General features: G+C 36.1%; 1 protein-coding gene across 1 annotated transcript in view; it reads right to left on the bottom strand.

Moving 5' to 3' along the window:
* The window catches only part of LOC111147051 (karyopherin subunit alpha 3), a 104,356-nt gene that overhangs the window by 40,200 nt on the left and 46,841 nt on the right, over positions 1-17,315 (bottom strand). Inside the window, exon 2 of the mRNA XM_022502919.1 lies at positions 15,324-15,368. Within this exon, the coding sequence (XP_022358627.1) occupies positions 15,324-15,368 (45 nt within the window). The remainder of the gene's footprint in view (positions 1-15,323; positions 15,369-17,315) is intronic.

The raw sequence follows: 17,315 nt of genomic DNA, 5'->3' as shown, positions 1-17,315 counted from the left end.
AAAAAGATATCGGTTAAGATTTAAACCCTTGTTGTGGCTACAGAGCTGTTTCTTAAATATATTCTACAACTTACTTTTTTTTTTTTTTTTTTTTAAGTAGCCCAACTCTGGTTGCATGTAAATGCTTCTAAATAGGTAGAAAAAAGGGGCACCTGGCTTAAGCATCTGCCTTCGGCTCAGGTTATGATCTCAGGGTCCTGGGATCAAGCCTGGCTTTAAGTCAAGCTCCCTGCTCAGCAGGGAGTCTGCTTCTCCCTCTCCCTCTCTCTGGGTCCCTTTCCTCTACTCATGCTCTCTCTCTCAAATAAATAAATAAAATAAAATTTAGAAAGTAGAAAAAAATAAAGATATCAAAAAGGTCTTATCAAAAGATAAGACCTTTCCCTCAATATTAATATTTATGAAATGATACTACTGCTGTGTAGATACATGGATATTCAGCCACAAGTTGTATATGTTATATTTACATTTTGGCCACTCTCCTCAATATATTATACTTTGATTAAAATTTTTTTTAAAACCTGGGGTGCCTGGGTGGCTCAGTGGGTTAAGCCTCTGCCTTCAGCTCAGGTCATGATCTCAGGGTCCTGGGATCGAGCCCCGCATCGGGCTCTCTGCTCAGCAGGGAGCCTGCTTCCCCACCTCTCTCTGACTGCCTCTCTGCCTACTTGTGATCTCTCTCTCTCTGTGTCAAATAAATAAATAAAATCTTTTAAAAAAATTTTTTTAAAACCAAAACACTACTGATTCACCAATCATGTAAAAATATGAATACATAACAGAAATTATTTTTCCTGAAGAATCATTTAACTAATCTTATTAAATAGCTGCTTTCTTTTGGATTCTTCTTTACTAATTTAAGGTTTTATACATGATCATTTCAATAGACACAGAAAAAGCATTTGACAAAATACAACATCCATTTGTGATTAAAAACCCTGAACAAAGTAGGTTTAGAGGGAAGATACCTCAACATAATAAAGTCCATATATGAAAAACACACAGCTAACATCATCCTTAATAGGAAAAAAAATGGGAGGTTTTTCCCCAAGGTAAGGAACAAGACAGGGATGTCCACTCTTACCACTTATATTCAACATTGTACTGCAAGTCCCAGCCTCAGCAATCAGACAACAAAAAGAAATAAAAGGTAGTGCACCAGGGTGGCCAGTACAATTAAGCATCTGATTCTTGATTTTGGCTCAGATCATATCTCAGGGTTTTGAGATTAAACCCAGCTCCAGGTGTGGAGTCTGTTTAATATTCTCGCCCTCTTCCCTTACTCTTCCCCCACTCCCTCTCTTTAAAAAGGGCATCCAAATTGGTAAGGAATTAAAACTTTCACTCTTTACAGATGACATGATACCCTACACAGAAAACCCGACTCTACTAAAAAACTGCTAGAACTGATAAACTCAGTAAAGTTACAGAATACAAAATCAGTATACAGAAATTTGTTACATCTCTACATACCAATAATGAAGCAGCAGAAAGACAAACTAAGAAAACAATATAATTTACAACTACACCCCAAATAAAAAGGTACCCAGGAATAAATCTAATTAAAGAGGTAAAGAACTGTACTCTGAAAACTATAAAACACTGATGAAAGAAACTGAAAATGACACAAAGAAATGGAAACACATTCCATGCTCAAGGATTAGAAGAACAAATGCTGTGGAAATGTCTATACTACCCAAAGCAATCTACACATTTAATGCAATCCCTTTTAAAACATCAATAGCATTTTTCACACAACTAGAACAAACAATTCTAAAACTTGTATAGAACCACAAAAGACTCCAAGTAGTCAAAATAATCTTGAAAAAGCAAAGCAAAGCTGGAGGCATCAATATTCTAGACTTCAAGCTATATTATAAAGCTGTAGTAATTAAAACACTATGGTATGGGCACAGAAATAGACACACAGATCAATGGAACAGAATAGAAAACCCAGAAGTAAACTCACAACTAAATGGTCAATTAATCTTTGACAAAGCAGAAAAGAATATCCAGTGGGAAAAAGACAGTTTCTTCAACAAATGGCCCTTTGGAAAACTGGAAAGCAACATGCAAAAGAAACTGGATCACTTTCTTCACTATCACCATACATAAAAATAAATTCAAAATGGGTTAGAGATTTAAATGTGAGACCTGAAACCATAAAAATCCTAGAAGAGAACACAGGCAGTAAGCTCTGAACATTGGCTATAGCAACCTCTTCCTAGACACGTTTCCTGAGGCAAGGGAAACAAAAGCAAAAATAAATAAACTATTAGTACTACATCAAAATAAAAAGCTTTTGCACAGTGAAGAAAATGATCATCAAGACTAAAAGGCAATCTATGGAATGGGAGAAGATATTTGCATATGGCATATCTGATAAAGGGTATCTGAAGAAAATAATCTAACTAAAAAACGGCAGAAAACATGAACAGACATTCCTCTAAAAGAAGACATACAGATGGCCGACAGACACATGAAAAGATGCCTATCATCACTGATCACCAGGGAAATGCAAATCAAAACTACAATGACATATCGCCTCACATCCGTCAGAATGGCTAAAATCAAAAACACAAGAAACAAGTGTTGGCGAGGATGTGAAAGAAAAGAAAAAAAAGGAACCCTCTTACTCTGCTGGTGGGAATGCAAACTAATGCACCCATTCTGGAAAACAGTATGGAGGTTCCTCAAAAAGTTAAAAGTAGGGCACCTGCGTGGCTCAGTGGGTTAAGCCTCTGCCTTCGGCTTAGGTCATGATCTCAGGATCCTGGGATAGAGTCCCACATCGGGCTCTCTGCTTGGCAGGGAGCCTGCTTCCTCCTCTCTCTCTCTGCCTACTTGTGATCTCTCTCTCTGTCAAATAAATAAATAAATAAATAATCTTAAAAAAAAAAAAAAGTTAAAAATAGAGCTACCCTATGATCTAGCAATCATACTACTGGGTATTTACTCGAAGAATACAAAAACACTAATTCAAAGGGATTACCTGGGGCGCCTGGGTGGCTCAGTGGGTTAAAGCCTCTGCCTTTGGCTCAGGTCATGATCCCAGGGTTCTGGGATCGAGCCCCGCGTCAGGCTCTCTGCTCAGCAGGGAGCCTGCTTCCTCCCTTCTCTCTCTGCCTGCCTCTCTGCCTACTTGTGATCTCTGTCTGTCAAATAAATTAAAAAAACAAACAAACAAACAAAAACAAAAAAAAAAAAGGGATTACCTGCACCATTATTTACAATAGCCAAGATATGGAAGCAGTCAAGTGTCCATGAACTGATAAACAGATAAAGAAGATGTGGCTCAGTAGAGTTAAGTGTCTGACCCTTGATTTTAAGTTGGGTCATGATACCAGGGTCGTAAAATCGAGCCCCATGTCGGGCTCCACATTCAGTGTGGAGTTTGCTTGGGATTCTTTCTCTCCCTCTGTCCCTTTCCCCACTCATATACTCTCTTGCTTTCTTGCTCTCAAAATAAATAAATAAAATCTTTTAAAAAGAGAACCTGGGCTAGGGATTTTTGCATTATTTCTTATAACTGCATTCACATTTATAACTGTCTCAATCAAAATTTCAATTAGTAAAACCTTGATCAATCAAAACTTCAATTAATGAAACCCTGAATTAGTTTTTTCTTAAGTTTTTATTTTAATTCCAGCTACTTAATATACAGCATTATATTACTTTCAGGTGTGCAATAAAGTGATTCAATACTTCCATAAAACACCCACTCATCACAATAGGTGTACTCCTTAATCTCCATCACCTATTTAACCCAAACCCCCAAATTCTCCCCTCTTGGTAACCATCAGTTTGTTCTCTATAATTAATAAGAGTCTGTTTCTTGATTTATCTCTCTCTCTTTTTTCCCTTTGCACACTTATTACTTAAATTGCATATATGAGTGAAATCATATGGTATTTGTCTTTCCCTTATTTTGTTTATTAGCCTAATACTCCCTACCTCCATTCATGTCATTGTAAATGGGAAGATTTCAATCTTTCCTTTTTTTTTTTAAGATTTTATTTATGTATTTGACAGAGATCACAAGTAGGCAGATAGAGAGAGAGGGGGAAGCAGGCTCCCTGTTGAGCAGAAAACCCAATATGGGACTTGATTCCAGGACCCTGGGATCATGACCTCAGCCAAAAGCAGAGGCTTTAACTTACTGTGCCACCCAGGTGCCCCAGATCTCAATCTTTCTTTTTTCTTTTTTCATTTTTTTAAAAGATTTTATTTATTTATTTGACAGACAGAGATCACAAGTAGGCAGAGAGGCAGGCAGAGAGAGGAAGGGAAGCAGGCTCCCCGCCGAGCAGAGAGCCCTATGCGGGGCCCAATTTCAATCTTCTTTATGGCTGAATAATATTCCACTGTATATATAAATCACTCTTTAAAAAAAAAAGATTTTTTTTTTTATTTATTTAAGACAGAGAGAGAGAGAGCGAGCGAGCAAGCATGCAAGTACACGTGAGCTTAATCGGGGGAAGGGGCAGAAGCAGGGAGCCTGATTCAGGGTTCAATCCCAGGACCCTGGGATCACGACCTGACCCGAAGGCTGATGCTTAATGAACTGAGCCACCCTGGTACCCCTAGTCCAGATTCTCTTAATTAACATTTTGCCAAACCGTAGTATAATATTACAATGAAGACACTGACAATGATATAACCCACTGATCTTATTCAGATTTCCTGTCTTATTTACATTCACTGTATGAAAGTTTATGTCTATTAATTCTATACAATTTTATCACATGCACAGGTTCATGCATCCACCATTATACCAAAATACAAAACAGTTCCAAAAACCGAAGATGCCCTTCTGTTGCCCCTTTTTAAGCAAACAACTGCCCTGTTGTCCCCTCCCTGTCCCTGAATCTAACCCTTGAAACCACTAATCAGTCCTTCATTTCTTTTTTTTAAATTTTTTAAAAAAATGTTTTTATTTATTTATTTGACAGACAGAGATCACAAGTAGGCAGAGAGGCAGGCAGAGAGAGAGGAAGAAGCAGGCTCCCTGCCGAGCAGAGAGCCCGATGCGGGGCTCAATCCCAGGACCCCGGGATCATGACCCAAGCCAAAGGCAGAGGCTTTAACCCACTGAGCCACCCAGGCACCCCCAGTTTTCATTTCTAAAATTTTATCATTTCAAAAATGTTACATAAATGGAATCATACAAAAATGTTACATAAATGGAATCATCGTATATAATCTTTTTGTGATGGGCTTTCTTTTGCCCAGCATAATTCCCAAGAAATTCACATTAAGTTGTTGCTTCTATCAATAGTTGGTTCCTTTTTAGGGGTGCCTGGGTGGCTCAGTGGATTAAGCCTCTGCCTTCGGTTCCCGTCATGATCTCAGGGTCCTGGGATTGAGCCCCGCATCGGGCTCTCTGCTCAGCAGGGAGCCTGCTTCCTCCTCTCTCTCTCTCTCTGCCTCTCTGCCTACTTGTGATCTCTGTCTGTCAAATAAATAAATAAAATCTTTTTAAAAATATATAGTTGGTTCCTTTTAATTGCTGAGTGGTATTTCATGGCAAAGACCTACTAAAGTTTAACCATCTGGACTGTTTCTAGGTTTTAGCTATTCCAAAATAAGTTGTTACGAACATTCAAGTACAGATTTTGTATGAACACCAGTTCTCATATCTCTGAGATAAATGAGTAGGAGTTTAATTGGTAGGATGTTTATTAGCAACATGTTTTCCAGAGTGACAGTACCATTCCACATTCCCATCAGCAACATATGAGTGATCCAATTTCTCTACATCCTCACTAGCATTTCATGTTACTATTTTTTATTTCAGCCACTCTAATAGATGCGTAGTTGGTTTTAATCCATATTTCTCTGATGGCTAATAATGCATTAATAATCATAATCACAATAAGTGCTATCTGTATACTCCATTCAATGAAACATCTCTTCTCATCCTTGCCCATTTTTAAAATTAGGGGTTTTTTTTGTTTTTACTGTTAACCTTTAAGAGTTCATTATAGATACTAGCCCTATATTGGATGTGTGGTTTTCTTCTTTATCTCCAGCTTGTATTTTCATCCTTTCATATGAGCTTTCACAGAATAAATTTTTTTTATTTATTAAGGTCCAACTTTCTTTTATGGATTATGCTTTTGTGGTCAACTGTATGAACCATTTGCCTGGCTCTGATCCTGAAAATTTTCCTCCATTTTTTCCCTAAACGTTTTATAGTTTTATCTTTTACATTTAAGTCTAGGATCCATTTCATGTATTTGTACAGGTGTGAAAATGAAGTTGAGGTTATTTATTTTTGCCTATGAATTTCCAATTGCTCTAGTATCATTTGCTAAAGAAATTATTCTTCTGCCACTGAATTAGTTTTGCCAAAAGAAACTTGGGTGTATCTGTGTGGGTTTATTTCTGGGTTCTATCTTCTGTTACATTGAGAAATGTGTCTGTCCTTTAGCCAATATCATGTAGTATTCATTGCTGTAGCTATCCCATAAGCTTAATATTGGCTGGAGCAATTGCTCCTGTTTTTATTCTCTGTCAGGACTGTTTCAGGTTTTCTAGAGCCTGTGCCTTTCCATAAACATTTACAAATAAGCTTGTCTGGGGGCACATGGGTAGATCAGATAGTTAAGTGTCTGACTCCTGATTTGGGCTCAGATCATGAGGTTAAGCTGCACTAGTATCCTGGTGAGAATTTTTGTATCCATGTTCATCAGGGATATTGGTCTATAATCCTTTTCGGTGGGGTCTTTGTCTGGTTTTGGGATCAAGGTAATGCTGGCCTCATAAAAAGAGTTTAGAAGTTTTCCTTCCCTTCCCATGTTTTAAAAACAGCTTCAGAAGAGTAGGTATTAGTTCTTTTTTAAAGGTTCGGTAGAATTCCCCTGGGAAGCCATTTGGCCCTGGGCTCTTGCTTGCTGGGATATTTTTGATTAGTGCTTCAATTTCCTTGCTTGTTATGGGTCTGTTCAGGTTTTTTATTTCCTCCTGTTTCAGTTTTGGTAGTTTATACATCTCCAGGAATGCTTCCATTTCTTCCAGATTGCCTAATTTAGTGGCTTTGCTCATAATATTTTCCTGTAACTATTTCTTCAGTGTTGGTTGTGATCTCTCCTCTTTTATCCATCATTTTATTTATTTGGGTCCTTTCTCTTTTCTTTTTGGTAAATCTGGCCAGGGGTTTATTGATGTTACTAATTCTTTCAAAGAATCAGCTCCTACACTCGTTAATCTGTTCTACTGTTTTGGGTTTTTTTTTTTTTTTTTTTTTTTTTTTGGTTTCTGTTTAATTGATTTCTGCTCTAATCTTTATTAGTTCTCTTCTGCTGGGTTCAGGCTTTATTTGCTGTTCCTTCTCCAGCTCCTTTAGTTGTAAGGTGAGACTGCGTATTTGAGAACTTTCTTGTTTCTCAAGAAAGGCTTATACTGTTATATACTTCCCTCTTAGGACTTTATTTTTCTGTATCCCATAGGTTTTGAACAGTTGTGTTTTCATGAATTTTTTTAATTGTTCTGTAATTTCCTGGTTGACCCATTCATTCCTTAGTAGGATGCTCTTTAGACTCCATGTATCCACGTATTTGAGTTCTTTCCGAATTTCCTCTTGTGACTGAATTACAGTTTCAAAGCATCATGGTCCTAAAATATGTACAGAATGATCTCAATCTTTTGATAGCAGCTGAGACCTGATTTGTGACCCAGTATGTGATCTATTCTCGAGAACGTTCCATGTGCACTGAAAAGAATGTGTATTCTGTTGCTTTGGGATGGAATACTCTGAATATCTGTGAAGTCCATCTGGTCCAGTGTGACATTCAAAGCCCTTATTTCCTTGTTGATCTTCTGCTTAGATGATCTGTCCATCGCTGTGAGTGGGGTGCTAAACTCCCCTACTATTACTGTATTATTGTCAATGTGTTTCTTTGATTTTTATTAACTGGCTTACATAATTGGCTGTTCCTATGTTAGAGACATAAATATTTATGATTGTTAGTTCTTCTTGTTGGATAGACCCTTTATGATACAGTATCCTTCTTCATCTCGTATTATAGTCTGGTTTAAAATCTAACCTGTCGGATATAAAGATTGCCACTGCCAGTTTTCCTTTGCTATCTATTAGCATGATAAATGTTTTTCCATCCCCTCACTTTATATCTGGATTTGTGTCTAAAATGAGTCTCTTATAGCCAGCATATTGATGGGTCTTGCTTTTTCATCCAATCTAAATCCCATGTCTTTTGAGTGGGCCATTTAGCCCATTTACAGAGTAACTACTGAAAGATAAGAATTTAGTGCCATTGTATTACCTGTAAAGTGACTGTTTCTGTAGATTGTCTCTGTTCCAGTCTGGTCTATGTTACTTTTGGGCTCTTTCTTTGTTTAAAGGACCCCCTTTAATATTTCCTGTAGGGCTGGTTTGGTGATCACAAATTCTTTTAGTTTGTTTGTCCTGGAAGATTTTTATCACTCCTTCTATTTTGAAAGACACACTAGCTGGATAATGTATACTTGGCTGCGTATTTTTTTCATTTAGCACCCTGAATATATAATGCCAGTTCTTTCTGCCTGCCAGGTCTCTGTGGATAGGTCTGCTGCCAACCTAATGTTTCTATCCTTGTAGGTTACAGATCTCTTGTCTGAGCTACTTTCGGGATTTTCTCCTTGTTTCTGAAATTTGCAAGTTTCACTATTATATGTCAGGGTGTTGACCTATTTTTATTGATTTTGAGGGGGGTTCTCTGTGGCTTCTGGACTCGGATGCTTGTTTCCTTCCCCAGATTAGGGAAGTTCTTCACTATAATTTGCTCCAATATACCTTCTGCCCCCTCTCTCTTTCCTCTTCTTCTGGGATCCCAATTATCCTAATATTGTTCCCCTTGATGGTATCACTTATCTCTCAAATTCCCACTCCCCACCCCGTGATTCAGTAACTGTTTATCTTTTTCTCAGCTTCTTTATTCTCTATCATTTTGTCTTCTATATCAATAATTTTCTCTTCTGCTTCATTTATCCTAGCAGTTAGGCTTCCATTTTGGTTGCATTGCATTAACAGTCTTTCTGATTTCAACTTGTTTAGATTTATTTTTATTCTCCAGAAAGGGAGTCTCTAGTGTTTTCCATGTTTTTTCAAGCCCAGCTAGTATCTTTGTAATTGTTATTCCGAACTCTAGTTCTGACATCTTACTTATGTCCATACTGATTAGGTCTCTGGCAGTCAGTACTGCCTTTTTTGATGTGAATTTTTCCATCTTGTCATTCTGTCCCTCAGAGAAGAATAAATGATGAGAGGGAAAAAAATACTAAAATGGCAAAAATGACCCCAGAAAAAAGGATCCGTACTTAGAAAACTATAGAACACTCATGAAAGAAATTGAGAAAGATAAAATAAAATGGAAAAACACTCTATGCCCACAGATGAGAAGAATAAATATTGTTAAAATGTCTGTGCTACCTAGAGCAATCTACACATTCAAGCTATTCCTATCAAAATACCATCAGCTTTTTTCACAGAGCTGGAACAAATAATCATAAAATTTGTATGGAACCAGAAAAGACCCCAAATAGTCAAAGGAATATTGAAAAAAAAAAAACCCCAAAACTGTGGTGTCATAATTCTGGACTTCAACCTCCATTACAAAGCTGTAATCACCAAAACAGTATGGTACTGGCACAAAACAGACATATAGATCAATGGAACAGAATAGAGAACCCCAAAATGGACATTCATCCCTATGGTCAACTAAACTTCGACAAAGCAGTAAAGAATATCCAATGGAAAAAGGACAGTCTCTTCAATAAATGGTGCTGGGAAAATTGGACAGCCACATGCGGAAGAATGAAACTGAACCACTTCCTCACACCATACACAAAGATAATCTCAAAATGGATGAAAGACCTAAATGTGAGACAGGAATCCATCAAAATCCTAGAGGTCAACAGAGGCAGCAACCTCTATGACCTTGGCCATAGCAACTTCTTGCTAGACAGGTCTCCAAAGGCAAGGGAAAAAAGGCAAAAATTAACTACTGGGACTTTTCAAGATAAAATGCCTTTGCACAGCAAAGGAGATAGCCAACAAAACCAAAAGACAACTGACAGAATGGGAGAAGATATTTGCAAATCACCTATCGATAAAGGGCTAGTATCCAAAATCTATAAAGAATTTATCAAACTCAACACTCAAATAACAAGTAATCCAATCAAGAAATGGGCTGAAGACATGAGCAAACATTTCTCCAAAGAAGACATATAAATGACCAACAGACACATGAAAAAACGTTCCACATCACTTGGCATCAGGGAAATACAAATCAAAACCACAGTGAGATACCACCTCACACCAGTCAGACGAGATCGGGCGCGTTCAGGGTGGTACAGCCGTAGACCCTCACACCAGTCAGAATAACTAAAATTAACAAGTCAGGAAACGAAAGATGTTGGCAAGGATGTGGAGAAAGGGGAACCCTCTTACACTGTTGGTGGGAATGCTAGCTGTTATAGCCATCCTGGAAAACAGTATGGAGGTTCCTCAAAAAGTTGAAAATAGAGCTACCCTACAACCCAGGAACTGCACTCCTGGGTATTTACCACAAAGATACAAATGTAGTGATCTGAAGTGGCACATGCACCCGAATGTTTACAGCAGCAATGTCCACAATAGTGAAACTATGGAAAAGGCCCAGATATTACTCAGCCATCAAAAAGAAAAAAAGAAATCTTGCCATTTGAAACATGGATGGAATTACAGGGTATTATGCTAAGCGAATTAAGTCAATCGGAGAAAGACAATCATCATATGATCTCACTCATATGTGGAATTTAAGAAACAAAACAGAGAGGGACACCTGGGTGGCTCAGTCGGTTACACCACTACCTTCAGCTCAGGTCATAATCCCAGGGTCCTGGGATCAAGTTCTGCATCAGTCTCCTTGCTCAGCAGGGAGCCTGCTTCTCTCTCTGCCTCTGCCTGCCACTCTGCCTGCTTGTGTGCTCTTTATCTCTCTCTCTCTCTGACAAATAAATAAATAAATAAAATCTTTTTTCAAAAAGCAGGATGTATGATATCCTTGTCTTTTTAAAAAAAAGAAACAAACAAAACAGAGGATCATAGGGGAAGAGAGGGGAAAAAATAAAACAAGATGAAACCAGAGAGGGAGACAAACCATAAGAGACTCTTAATCATAAGAAAGAAACTGAGAGTTGCTGGAGGGTAAGGAGGTGGGGAGATGGGGTAACTGGATGATAGACATTAAGAAGGGCATGTGATGTAATGAGCACTGGGTGTTATATAAGACTGATGAATCACAGACCTGTATCTCCGAAACAATAATACATTATATGTTAATTAACTGAATTTAAAATAATTAAAATCAATAAATAAAATCTTTAAAAAATAGTATTGTATTCATAATTTTGATTTCTGCATGTTCACTGTTAACATATATAAGCCATTGACTTTTATATGTTACTCCTGTAATCTGTGACCTTGCTGAACTCACTTATTAATTCAAGGAGATTTTCTGTAGTAGATTCCTCAGATTTTTCTATATAGACTATCATGTCATCTAGAAACAGGGGCAGTTTTATTTTTTCCTTTTTAAACTAATGTCTTTTATTTACTTCTCTTGACTTATGGCACTGGCTAGAATTGCCAGAACTCTACTAAGTAAGAGCTTTAAGGGTAGACATCCTTGCCTTGTTCTTAGATCTTAGGGGGAAAGCATTCAGTTTTCACCATTAAGTATGATGTTAGCTGTAGGTTTTTTTGCAGATGTTCTTTATCAAGTTGAGCAAGTTCTATCTGTAATTTATTGAGAGTTTTATCAGGAATGAGTGCCGGATTTTGTTTCCATATTAATCGATATGATCATATGAACTTTATTATCTTGTTGACATAAGACAATTCAGGCTATTTTTAAAAAGATATTTTACTGGGGCACCTGGGCAGCTCAGTCGTTAAGCGTCTGCCTTCAGCTTAGGTCATGGTCCCAAGGTCCTGGGATTGAACCCCACGTCAGGCTCCTTGTTCAGTGGAAAGCCTGCTTCTCCCTCTCCCACTCCCCCTGCTTGTGTTCCCTCTCTCACTGTGTCTCTGTCAAACAAATAAATAAAATCTTTAAAAAAATATATTTTACTAAAAGTACAAACAATTAAAACAATTATACTGTATCTGATTAGTCAAGTAGGGCATTTTTGTGGTGTTTTTCATTATGTAAGAACTTAAGCAGCCCTACCCCTAGATCTAATGACAATAAAATCCTAATGAACTATCTGACTGATCAATCACCAAGAGAAGATTATATAAAGTTTAATATAACGTGCTAAAGTTAAAAATGCCAGTGATAAGTTTTGGACTGATTTTCAACTCATGAGGTATTATTCACTCAACAAACATTTACTTTGAGAGGCATTATAGGATAATGATTAAGAGTTCAGCTATCATTTATCAGCTGTGTGATTTTAGAAAAGTTATTTAACTCTTATGTAACTCTGTTTACAATATGATATAAAACAGAAGTACAGACTTCTGTGTAAGTGCCAATGCATTAGTACCCACTTAAATAGGAAAGTAAGATATCAAAGAGGTAAAAGAAGGCAAAAAAGTTTAAAAAAAAGAATGTGAGGCTAGTAAAAACAGTATATATTAATAATTAGATCTCACTCTCAATTTGACAGAGCACTATCAGTGTTATTCAAAGTATGATCCATGGACTGGCTAAAATTTCTCAATTTGTTACAGGTCTGCTACAAGATATGGAGCTTGTGCCAGAAATCAACTACAAACTAAACACATTGTTTAGTTCCATTATTTATGTATTTAGGCAGAAGGATTTTTTGGTAAAGGAAGAAGCTCCTTGTTTAATATTTTGAAACAAGCTCCCTAATTTGTCACAGATTAAGACTTTCAAATAGTACTGCTTTGTATCTATAGTATTTGTATTAAAAATTCAATAAATGATTTTTTAGAAGTTCAATAAATGATTTAAATATATAGAAAATTTTAAGATATCATAATCAATTTAATTCTTGAATATTGGCATTTAGCAAGTACCAACTACTGGACCAGAATTTGACTAGGCATTTAGGGATAGTCTCGGAGAGACACTGCAGAGTACCTGGGGTAGGGGAGTGTGATTATCACCCTCACTTTAAAATATTACAATCTAATGCAAATGGTAGAGCTCATCTATGAATCACGGGAAACTAGCTTTCTTGTATTTTTCAAGAATCTCAATATCAGAAACAACAACGCTGTGATTTTCTCCTCAATGGAGCTATAGAAAAAGAAAGACTAGAAGTAGAGACAGACACTGGCTATAAAAAGGAATCTTTTCCTGGAGGGCTCTCCACACCTCTGTAGAATCACCAAAATCAATTAAGCTTTGTCTGAAGTTTAGGATTTGTTTCAGGAATGGTTCACATTCTGCTGCTTAACCAGGGAATTCTGAAATGTGAAGTAAGGAATTTCTTGAGATTTCTTTAGTTAATTTCATTTTTGGTCCTTCTGTAAGGATTTCTAGGAGTTAATTCTGGTGACTGAAAAGGAAATAATGTTATCTACAGAGAAAAAGAAGAGATAAGAGGAGTCTAAGGTAACCAAAATGGATATTTAAAAAGATGCATTCTGACAAGCAAGAAATTTAATTATATAAATTAAGTCCAGAAGACAGCACAACTACAGAAGGAGGAACAAACAGCCAAATATAAATACAAATGAACAGCTTGTATTTATAAGCATATTAGAAGAGCTAAAAAGCTTAAAATAAGAGGAGGATTCTGAATAATACCAGGACCAACACAAAGTTTTAGAGTTGTTTTCCAAGCATGACAATTTAAGGGAAAATAAAGGCTCACATCTGGGGATAGTTGGTATAATGTTAACAGATGTTTTACTCCTACTGCCTCTATTGAGGAGAATGATCTTTACATGACAAATGAAAAACTAGTCATAAAAGGACACTTACTGTTCTATTTATATAAGGTTCAAACTATGCAAAATAATCTATAATATTAAAAAATCAAGATAATGCTTACCCCTGGGGGAAAGGATAACTGGGAAAGAGCCTTGGAATACAGGTAATGTTCTCTTTCTTGATCTAGGAGCTTATTACACAGATGTGCTCACTTTGTGAAGATTCATCAAGCTGTACACTTAGATGTATTGACCTTTTTCTATGTATGTTCTATGCTAATAAAAAGTTAAAAAGCAAAAAAAAAAAAAAAAAAAAGAAGCTAGGTCTGACGTGTTAAGATTGGCAAGGAGCTCACCTCACTCTCTTTATTAAACTAAGGCTTAGTTTACTTCTCTGGTCCAAATGAAACAAGGATCTGAAAAAACTTGAAAATATGATTGCCAAATCACCGTTATTAATCTGTAAGTATCTCTGAAGAATTTAAGTTGCAAGAACATTGGAATTAGCTAGCAGTTTTCAATTCTACTAAAGACTGGGGGATAGAGCACATAGGGAGTTAGGAAAATGAATTTCAGGAACTAAATACCAATGAGTTTAATATTGATGCTGAGTAAAAATTCATGACCCAAAGTGGGTATTTAATAAATACTAAATAAATAAATGCACAAGTCTATTTATAGTTTTAGTAACTGGGAGTGTGTTACTCTCAGAATTGAGACCTTTCTTTTCTCCAAAATTGAAAAGTCTCAAGATGGTAATTTAATATAGAAATTTCAGGAGTGAATTAAGATCAAGAAAAGAAGCTAATCTAAGATGAACACAAAGATTTAGAAATAAATTTTAAAATCTATTTTTTTAATGTACATGTAATATAGAGAGTTATGTATACTTTCTTGATTGGGAATTAAAATACTAGCTTCAAATAAAATGAGCTTGCATGAATACACAATCTCATGAAGGTTAATTCTAAAGTCCTCAAAAAAAAAAAAAAGAAGAAAATGCAATTTTTAACAGCAGTTTCATTTAACTGGTAAGATAAAAGGTTATTTTACTTCTATTTTTCTAAAGTATCTTTAACAAGTTTGTGTAACTTTTACATGAAAAAGGTAGAGGAATCCTGTCTAGCCCACAGCCCAAAGAAAGAGAGGATCTTGAGAAAAAAAGTAAAAATGAAACAGAAGAGTATCTAATTTCACCAGATGTGAGAATTTCAATGCAGGTACTAAAATACTTCACACAGAACACAGTACCTCAATAATTGAAAGCTGTTTTAAGTAAATACCATTTTAACTATTTAATGATACATTTTCATGCTGTGTGGTTTAGGGATGACCACTAATTTGCTATAAAATTTTCACTATTCAAGTTATACAGAATTTTAAAATCAGAAAAACCTCCTAATTACTTTCTGTTAAATGCAATCACCCTTACCTTTCGCAGTTCAACTGTCACTTCATTCCGGTGTCTTCTCATTGTCTAAAAGGAAAAATAAAGAACACATAAGTACTGAATATTGATACTGCTAGTAGATAAATTAAGGTCTAAGGCTTGACTTATTTCACTTAGCATAATCCCCCCCCTAGTTCTGTCCATGTTGATGCAAATCGTGGAGCACTGGGTGTTATATGCAAACAATGAATCATGGAACACTACATCAAAAACTAATGATGTACTGTATGATCACTAACATAACACAATAAAAAAAAATTAAGGTCTAAGGCATTTAATATATAGAATTTTCTAGAAGTAATTCATTGTTAAGGATTGAGGACTGATCAGTTTTAGACTTTAAATGAACCATGGGAATTTAAAAAGCCAAAACTCCTGTCTATTTTACTGGATATCTGTTGATTAATCTTGTGGGGAGTTTTTTAATTTTGGGGGAGTTGAAGGTGGGGCTCGGCTGCCTAGAATCCATTCCCCTTGTCTAACTGCACCCAGGTTTCTCTGGGGAATTATATACCTTCCGCTGTGGACTGCCTTGATCAAACTCCTATTAAAGTATCTCATTCTCTCCTAGTTTTGAATAGGGCATGAGACTGAAATCATGCTAGCAGAGCTTTCGCCCCCATGACTCTGAACCTTGAGCAAAGTGGAAAGGAAAAAAAAAAAAAAAAGAGGGGCAGCACATTAATTTCCAAAGGAAATATCTGGACAAGATAGTGAATAATACTTATATCCTGGAGTTGCTCTAGTCCCAGTTCTCAGGTGTCCCTACTCATTTTATGAACTACCTATATTCTTCCAATAAATTATGGTTTTGCTTAAGTTGGCCACAGTTGGTTTTTGACGTTTGCAACTGATGAAATCTATCTCAAATGATTCATGTTTTTTAAAAAGTGAAAAACTTGGGGCACCTGGGTGGCTCAGTGGGTTAAGCCTCTACCTTCGGCTCAGGTCATGATCTCAGGGTCCTGGGATCGAGCCCCGCATTGGGCTCTCTGCTCAGCAGTGAGCCTGCTTCCCCCCCACCACCCCGCCTTCCTCTCTGCCTACTTGTCATCTCTGTCTGTTAAATAAATAAATAAATTCTTTAAAAAAAAAGTAAAAGACTTAATTGTAATGGCCTTAAAACCACATGAAAAGGGATATAAATTTGAGATAGATATTTTGCATCAAAAGGCAAAGAGTCCTTCTAAGTTTACAGCGAGGCTCTATCAGGCCCGGTCTTACCAGAAATGACTGAAATGATCAGATAGCCTCTCTCCCCCTGATGTACTGATAGGATGGATTATCTTAGTACACATATAAGTATGGTAAAATCCTTAAATTTTTGGATTAAAGGCTACATAAAGATTACATGGTTGTGGTATATTATTATTTTAATATATTGCCAGATTCAGTATGGTACTATTTTATTTACTAATTCTTTTGTTATGGTATCTCTATCAAGTTTTCGTAAATGGCAATGATAAATTAATTCTCTTTTTAGGAAAAAAAATCCCATGAAAATCAAATTACAAAGTCTGTTAAATATACTGAAATATTAACCTAGATTTAGCTTATGCTTAAATATATATATATATATTAAATGTAAACAAAACTGCCAAACAAAATTCAAATTAGTGGCATTCATTTAATGTGAAGAAATGATGCACTGATAAAACTATTATCACTAGTAGGGTTCAATCTTGAATCTAATTCTTTGTTTCTGTGTTTTGATTTTAATATGATGAATACACAGACTGCTTCGTGTATAAATTCATCATGTAGAATGGTAATAAACGTGGAGCAATTTTCAAATACCAATGTTATTTTGATAACTCTAAACTGTCCTGATTTACTTGAAGATTAGAACTGCACTACAGATAAAATTTGCCTATATGAATATCTAATCAAACTGTTACTAGAATTGAGAAGGAAAAATATTTTCATTGCAATAACTACTACACTTAATTATTTATGAACTGTTAATAAGATGAT

The sequence above is a fragment of the Enhydra lutris genome, unplaced genomic scaffold, assembly GCF_002288905.1.
Source record: "Enhydra lutris kenyoni isolate GAN:26980312 unplaced genomic scaffold, ASM228890v2 scaffoldscaffold15, whole genome shotgun sequence".
NCBI lineage: Eukaryota > Metazoa > Chordata > Mammalia > Carnivora > Mustelidae > Enhydra > Enhydra lutris.
This window is presented reverse-complemented; position numbering and strand designations above follow the sequence as displayed.